Source organism: Orycteropus afer, unplaced genomic scaffold (assembly GCF_000298275.1).
Source record: "Orycteropus afer afer isolate SDZICR_OR568_19922 unplaced genomic scaffold, OryAfe1.0 scaffold00099, whole genome shotgun sequence".
NCBI lineage: Eukaryota > Metazoa > Chordata > Mammalia > Tubulidentata > Orycteropodidae > Orycteropus > Orycteropus afer.
The window spans coordinates 6,759,901-6,768,620 of NW_006921686.1; the positions used below are offsets into that span (position 1 = coordinate 6,759,901).

The window sequence follows — 8,720 nt, forward strand, 5'->3', positions numbered from 1 at the left end:
CCAACCACCCTCCAAGTAATTCTGACAGTGCCCATCCCCCCCATGGCACTCGCTACTTCTCTGCTAGGTTCAATACTTTAGTACAATGGTGACACAGAACTCATAGACCATAATAACAATTATGGGGCTTATTAGGGAAGTAACCAGTTACAATTCAGGTTCAGGAAAATTCAGGACACAATTCTTCGATTAGGACAGCCTCCCCTCAGCCATGCTCGTAGGCACATCTCTCTCTGACCCTTGGCCTCTTGGCCTGGTCTCTTTGCGGCTTGGGCAAGTGCCACAAAATTCTTTCAGGTCTGCCAACAGGTGCACCCTACTCTGCTAGCAAGGCCCCTGCCAAAAGGCACTCAGCTTTCTCACTCTGTGGGCTGGCAAGCCCGCTGCTCTGTCTCGTGCCAGTCTCTTGGTTCTGCTGCCTCTGCTGCTGCTGACTCTCTGTGCAGGGATCTCGGGTCCAAGGACATGCTCCACTCTCAGCTTCTCTCTCTTGATGGTAGTGAGATCCCCCTTCTGCCTCTGGGAGGGCTCATTTTAAGCCTAGTAGAATGACCCAATCTCCACATTTGGGTTCCATACACACCATTTCCACAGTCCTATCCCCTCAAGGGTGCCATGTACCCAATTTACACTACTAACAAGCCATCTAATCTCCTTGGTGGGCTACAAGCACCTTACATTTGCATAGTTCCATCCAGTCATCTGGTGGGGATCACAAAGACCATGGCTAGAAGAGCCATACCATAATTCACTATACTGCCACAATGTTATCCGTAAGTTTTTGATCCACAGTTGAATGCCTTTGCATAGTCAATACAACACAGGTCAATATCTTGTTGGTATTCTGTGCTTTCAGTCAAGATCCATCTGACATCAGCAGAACTCCCATCTGCCAGAATTCCCAAGGGTTTGATGGGATGGATTGTACCTTCCCCCTCATCTGGCAAAACTGGGGTTGGCAGTGAAGACTGTCATATTGCCTAGTGGTCAAGATGGCCCACTAGGATTGTACACATGTAACCCTACCCAACATGAATGGGAGTGGACTGAGGAGGAAGCACCTGCTAGACTGGTCTTGCTATCAGCAATCTGGACTGGCCCAGCAGCTGAACTTGATGTCCCTTCCCAAGGTGGAAAGTTAGGTAACAATAAATGACAAATGGAAAGAAGGAGAAATACAGCTGAAGGTAAAGGAATGAACAAATGGGTTATGCAGTGGGGGATAGCTAACATTATGCTGATACCCAAAGAGACACTCAGGGAATAAGCTGTTAAATTTTATGAGGCCAGAAAGAGTAGAGACAGACTTCTGGAGACCTGAACAGAACAGATGGACACCTGGAGCAGACCTGAATGGTTGGTACTGAAGTGACCTCACCTTAGGACTCTTCGCCCTACTGAAACCCAGTGCTGTCGAGTGGTATCTGACCCATGGCGTCCCCTCCTTGGGTTTCCGAGGTGGTATCACTACGGAAGTAGATTGCCCAACCTGTCTTCCAAGGAGTGGCTGGTGAGTTTGAACCACCAGCCTTCTGGTTAGCAGTCAAATAGTCTTAGGCACTATGCTACCAGAGCTCTTGTTGCCCTACTGTACTTGTAAATGACTGTTTGGGACTGGTAAAATGATTGAAAGGGGCAAGTTAATGCTTCAAGTGTGAAAGGCCCAGTGGCTAGAAGAGCCAGGGGTGGCCTGCAGTGCAGTGAATTAGTTAATGTGGCCCTTCTAGCCACAGGCCTTCGTTTTGTAATGTACTGTAAGTCCTACTCTCTACGCCTGTGGTTGTGGTCCCATTTTGGGAGGAACTGTCCATTATGCTAATGAGGCAGGATTATGTTAATGATGTCCATTATTTCCCTTATGTTAATGAGGGAGGATGTATCTTGAGTCTTATCTTACTAGAGGGTATGACTCAAGGCCCCACCTTTAGTTTCCTTGAGGGTATAGATGTGAATGCTCTCCAAGTTCATTCTTTTGCTGTGGATCCTGATGTAGTTCACCATCATCTCACTCCCAGTTCTCGGTGTTTGAGACAACAGCCCGTTATCTGACCTGCCAATGTGGGTTCACCAGCCCTTACAACCACGCGGGTGAGAATCCTCCCGATCAACACCCGACCCACGGATGTAGGACTTGCCAGCCTCCACCGTTGTGTGAGCCATTGTCTCGGCAGTTAATGAGTTCTGTGTGATGTTACAGCGAGACACGGAACCCCAAGACAGGACAGAGAATACTGGAAGGAGGAGGGGGAGTTGATGTTACAGATGATGGAGTGGTACAGCAGTTTGGAAAAAAACTGGACATTTGGGATGTCTTTAACCTCCACCTCATAGGGACCAGCCTTGTGCTAATCCTTCTAAAAGAAATTATTCAAGCGTGGGGCTGAGAGGGGACATGGAAACTAGATCAATGGAAAGGGAACAATCAGAATAGAAATAATGAGACTGTTGACATATTGTGAAAAATGTAATCAAAGTCACTGGACAAGCGTACAAACGCTCGCTGTTGAGTTGGTTCTGACTGAAGGCGACCCTACAGGATGGAGTACAACTGGCCCACAGGGTTTCCAAGGCTGCAAGTCTTTACAGATGCAGACTGCCACATCTTTCGCCTGTGGAATAGCTGGTGGGTTTGAATCTGTGACTTTTCAGTTAGCTACTGAGCACTTTAACCACTGCGCCACCAGGGCTCTTTAACAATATGCACAGAAATTATCAAATAAGAACCTAATTTGCTGTGTAAATTCACCAAAAACCAATGCCTTAGTTATCATGCGCTGCTGTAACAGATATGCTACAAATGGGTGCCTTGAACAAACGAGTTTATTTTTCTCACAGTTCAGCAGGCTGTCGTTGTTGTTTGTTATGTGCTGTCGGACTCATAGCGACCCCTCCTTGGGTTTTCGAGGCAGCATTACCTTCCTTCGGAGGAATGGCTGGTGAGTTTGAACCGCCAGCCTTCTGGTTAGCAGTCAAGTGCCTTAGGCACTGTGCTACCAGAACTGTCCTATAGGCTCCAGGCACTCTGGCCACCTTGATGATGCCAGACAGTCAGGACCACTCTCATCTCACCGTCTTTCCACTCACCGTCCCCGAGTATCTTTACGTGGGTCACTTTCTCACTTCGGTTTTGGCCTCTGCTCAAATGTCACCTCTTCACAGCAGCCTTTCCCGACCACCTGATGCACCACGTACTTCTGTCACTCCCAATCCCCTTACTGATTTCCCTTTCCAAGCTTCGTTTCCCTGATGTCATATTCTATCTTGTTGTTAGCCCCCATCTAACCCACAGCGAACCTACGCACAATGGAACAAAACTCTGCTCAGGCCTGCAGCATCCCCAGAATCAGCTGCTGGTAGGGCTGTTGTGACCCACAGAGCTTTCACTGGTGGAGTTTGGGAAGTGGTTGCCAGGTCTTTCTTCCTAGTTTTAGTCTAGGAGTTCCACTACAACCTGTTTAGCACCGTAGCAACCACCCAAGCCTCCGCTGACAGATGGGTGGTGGCTACACGAGGTGCACTGGCTCGGAATCGAACCTGCGTCTCCTCCACGGAAACTGAGAATTCTACCAGTGAGCTACCAATGCCTCATGTCATATCCAGTCATTTGTTTTTGTCTGTCTTCCCTACTAGACTACTCACTCCTGGAGGGCAGGTGTTCTGCCCTGTTCACCAGCTTCTACCTGGTGTCGGTGGACAACTAAAGCTTAGTATCTGAATGAATGAAATGAATAGAGCAATGAATGAATGAATGAATGGTCATTTGGTAATGGCCCTCAAAACTCCCAAAGCATGGACACTCTGACCCACCGACTCCACTTAAACAAGGTATTCTACTGATCATACTGTTCATATACATGTAATCAGATGTACAAAGACAGTAACTGCAGCAAATGTTTGTAATAGGCAAAGTTCAAAAACAGCCTAAATGCCCATAGCCTGGGGAATGGTTAAATAAAGCATAATACAGCCACACATCGGTGTACTGTGCAGCCAAGAAAAAGAAAAGGCGGCTCTCTGGGTGCCTGACCACATCACTGACTCACCACCAGGCAGGCTGCCCGGTGCAAGGAAAAAATGTGGGTTCGCCCTGGAGTGACACAGACTTGGGTTTGAATCCAGGCCCTGCTGCTTCCTGTCTGTTGGGCGTTTCAGACGCATTTTCTGCATCAGTTCAAAGAGGGAAGGAGACGACTGTGGTGGGGCCCAGAAAGCAGAGAACACAGGGCCTGGTACACAGTGGGCCATGGTCAATGCCAGTCCTCTTCTGTCCCCTTTCTGAAGTCGTTTCCACTTGAATGGTGGGTGCCCAGGTGTGAGATAGGTATGGAGGGTGGTCTGGAGTTGAGATTCAGATAAGGAGAACAGACCTGGCCTGAGATGGAGGTGCTAAGGGACTCTGACAGACACGACACAGAGATGGCCTATCCCAAGTATCTGCTAGTTAAATACCTACAATCTTCTGGAGAGCTGATAAACAAGAGAACTCATTGTGACTGGTGTTCTCATCCAGCCTGTGGCAGCCTGGAAGCTCCCTGGGTGGCACAGCTTGCACTTGACTAAGCTAAAAGGTTGGTGGTTCGAACCCACTCTGTGGCATCACAAAATAAAGTCTGGTGATCTGTCTGTCTCTATGAAGATGACAGCCAAGAAAACTCTATGGAGGAGTCCTACTGTCATACAAGGTCATGGTGAGTCAGAATTGACTCAATAGCGACGGGTTACACCTACCATTCAGTGACTCTGATTACACTTCTCATGGTGTGCCACCATTCTCATTCTGGTTGTTCCCTTTCCATTGATCTAGCTTCCCTGTCGTCCCCCCCCCCTTACCTTCTCAGCTTTGCTTTAGGGCAAATGTTGACTGGATGGCAACTTTTTTTTTTCCCGGTGGCAGCCTGGAGAAATGGTTCTTCCAGGCACTGGTAGAGGGAATATGGCAGCTGGGATGAAGCCTGGAGGGGAGGGAGCAGCTAAGAATCAACTGCCACCATCATCGTCATCACACATCTCAAAATAAGGACAATCCATTATGCACCAGGCACTGTTCATACACTTAACCCTGCTGGCAATACTGTGAAGTGTCATCATCCCTATTTTACAAATGAGGCTGTAGAGGAGAGGGTTAAAGACATTGGCCAAGGTCAGGCTGCTTTGTGAACCCAGGCACATGCTCTTAACTCCAATGTTTTGCTTAACAAGAGCTCCAGAAGGAAGCCGTTGAGCTGGCCCTGGCCTAGCCTCATGGTGACCCCACGCACAGTGGGATCAGATTAGTGGGATCAGATCACGTGATCCACAGGGTTTTCACTTGGTGATTTTCAGAAGTACACTGTCAGGCCTTTTTTCCTATTCCATCTTTGTCTGGAAGCTCTTCTGAAGCCTGTTCAGCAGTATAATGACACCTAAACCCCCACTGATGGGACAGATACTGGCGCGTAGGGAATGCTTTTGCCAGGAATCGAACCTAGGTCTTCTGCAAGGAGGGCGAGAATTTACCAGTGAATCACCACTGCCTTCTATGTTGTTGTTGTTGTCGCTATATGTGGTCAAGGTGGACCCGACTCACAGCAACCCCTTTGGGTTTCTGAGGGGGTATCACTATGGAAGTAGATTGCCCAACCTTCCTTCCAAGGAGTGGCTGGTAGGTTTGAACCACCAGCCCTCTGGTTAGCAGTCAAGTGCCTTAGGCACTATGCTACCAGAGCTCCTGCACACATTATCAAAATTCATTGCCATCTAGTTTATTCTGACTTACAGTGACCCTTTAGGACAAGTAACTACCCCATAGAGTTTCCAAAATGGTAAATCTTTACAGAAACAGAATGTCACATTTTTCTCCCACAGAGTGGCTGGTTGGTTCAAACCAATGACATTTCAGGTAGCAGCCCACTGGGAGCTTAGTCACTGAACCGCTAGGGCTCCTTTATGTATTACCTATTCAAAAATAATTTTTAAAATGAAATTCAGACTTAAAGTAGGAAATCTTCCATTCCCCTACATATCTACAAACAAGTGTGGGGGGGGGGGACGGACGGAGGGGACAGGGTTATTTCTCTCTTTTCTTGAAAAAGTATTTAAATTCCTCCTGGAAATCACTCTCAGTAGGGCATATTCTCCGTCGTTTTCCTCTTTGGCGCGAACAGAGCTCAGCCTGCAGGCGTTTAAATTTTTGACCGGTTTGCAAAGAATTTAATAGGTGTTTCTGCTCCCAGACAAGGAGCCCTCCTGGCCTGGAGCTCTCGGCTCCACGGGAGAAAGATGAAGCAGTCTCCTTCCATAAAGATTACAACCTAGGTAACCCTGTGGGGCAGTTCTATTCTGTCCTATTGGGTCGCTAAGAGTTGGAATCGACTCAATAGCAGTGAGGTTTTGGTTTCTGCTCCGACAGTCTGCCTTACCATTGCCTTTAGAATAGAGGCTCTTAGAATCTCTGCTCTCTGCCGCTTAACTTCCCACCGCGGGAGGACCCTGAGTCAAACCAGTCTGGACCTTTCTCTAAGGCTCCTCTCAGGCTCAGGTGCCTCTGCTTGGCTATTACCTCCACCTGGAGTGCCCTTGTCAGTATTTCAGGGTCGAGCCAGACCCACGCCCTAACGTATGTGCTTTGATCTTCTGGCCGCCTCCCTCCAAAGACCGGGCGAAATCTTTTTCTACCTCAAGTCTGATTCTTGCCTGTGTTCTCGGTACTCACTCAGCACAGGACACTGAGATTCCTCTCTGCTGTCCCACCCCCACTGCATCCCGCAAACAACACTGAGAGGGCAGGAGTCGAACACGAAATCTCATAAGCCCCCTCTTTCCTCTGCCCCGCAAGCCGCCGAAGTGCTTGCGCACCGAGCGGAATCGACGCAACCTGCCTCCGCCCCTCGGTAATCCGCACGCGCGCTGAGGCCAACCGCCTCCATCCACGCATGCTCCGCTTTACGCTCACGTTGGTTCTCTCACGCCCAGCTCGCAGCGCATGCGCAAGGCCAGCAGGCGGTGGGACTTGATCTCCGCCTGGCCCCACCATACCGCCTGCACCTTCTCTTTCTCTTTCGGGCCAGCCATTCTTAGGTGCCGCTTCCGGGACGCCGAGACCGAATTTGGAGTGCTGGCTGACAGCACTCCTTTCTCTCCCACGCTTCCGTCCCCCTGCCGCCATTTACCGGCCGCACCTCCCCGTTCCATCCACACCCACCTCCGCCGCACCCCAGCAACCACTCCACAGTCGCTCTAGGTAAGGGGCCTGCGTGCCCGCGGAGGAGCACGCACCGTCGGGGGGCGGGGCACGTCGTCGAGGCCCCGCCCCAGTGTCGACCGTTAAACGGTTGCTCTACCTTGCCTCGGCGAGTTTGAGGAACTGAGTAGGGAGCCAGGGTCGTCATGTCATTCGTCCCCGGTGTGGCGAATGGCGAGGAGGTAAATAATGTGTAAATAGAACTTAGAGTCTGTGAGTACCTTCCGAGAGGGCCTGTAAACTGGCCGTAAAGTGCTGGGGCGGGCCATTCCTATAATGGATAAAGAGAATCTTAAGTTACGGGGGTACCCTAAATAGGCGGCCTGTAGCCAGACCCTTAAACACTGGGATGTTCTCCAGATGGTGTGTAAATGGAAATATTGTGAGGTCTCCCATAGAGGCCTGTAAGCAACTTCCTAATTACTGGCCAAGCCCCCCCCCCCCGCGTTGTTGTTGTTGTTATGTGCCGTCGAGTCGGACCGGACTCATAGTGACCCCTCCTTGGGTTTCCAAGGCAGTATCACTACGGAAGTAGATTGCCCCATCTTCCTTCCGAGGAGTGACTGGTGGGTTTGAACCGCCAGCCTTCTGGTTAGCAGCCAAGTGCCTTAGCCACTATGCTACCAGAGCTCCCAACGCGTAGTAGACTGAAATTCTAGGAAAGGCCCCATATAGAAGCCTGTAAATAAATGTTGAAGAATTGAGGAGTTGAAGAAAAATGTATAAACAGACTCTTAAGGTTTTTTGTTTTTATTTTTTGCCAAGAGGGGAAAGGAAAGTTCCTCTTCGTGTGGGGCATAAACATAGAGAATTAGGAATTGGGAACCAAAAACATCCAAACTCATTGCCATCTAGTCAATTCCGACTCATAGTGACCCCCATTGGGTTTCTCAGGCTGTTACTGAGGTAGATTCCCCCGTCTTCCTTCCGCGGAGCAGGTGGTGAGTTTGAACCACTGACCTTCTGGTTAGCAGTCAAATACCCACTGCGCCACCAGAACTCCTAGGAATTGGCAAAGTCTTCTCAAATAATTTGCTGGTAGGCACTTAGGTTCTGGGAGTTCCCCATTGGGCATGTGTGAAGAAGTGCTTAAGATTTGAGGAAGCACCCCCCTCACCCCCGCCAAGAATGTGTAATCAAAAACAAAAACAACCAAACTCACTGCTCCCCAAGTCGATTCCAACTCATAGTGACCACTCCTTGAGTTTCTGAGGCAGTTTTTCTACAGAAGTAGATTGCCCAGTCTTCCTTCCAAGGAGTGGCTGGTGGTTTCGAACCACCAGCCTCTGGTTAGCAGTCAGATGCCTTAGGCACTATACCACCAGAACCCTTAAACTCAACTCACTGCTTTCAAGTTGGATTTGACTCATAGCAACCCTTCCTTGGGTTTCCGAGGTGATAGCACTATGGGAGTAGATTGCCCAGGCTTCCATCTGTGGAGTGGCTGGTGGGTTTGAACCGCCAGCCTTCTCATTAGCAGTCAGATGCCTTAGGCACTGTG

General features: G+C 49.4%; 1 protein-coding gene across 1 annotated transcript in view; it reads left to right on the plus strand.

Moving 5' to 3' along the window:
- The first annotated feature begins 7,365 nt into the window (after nt 1–7,365).
- SMG9 (SMG9 nonsense mediated mRNA decay factor) overlaps nt 7,366–8,720 on the plus strand; it is a 21,324-nt gene continuing 19,969 nt past the window's right edge. Inside the window, exon 1 of the mRNA XM_007943114.1 lies at nt 7,366–7,401. Coding sequence (XP_007941305.1) covers nt 7,366–7,401 — 36 coding nt within the window. The remainder of the gene's footprint in view (nt 7,402–8,720) is intronic.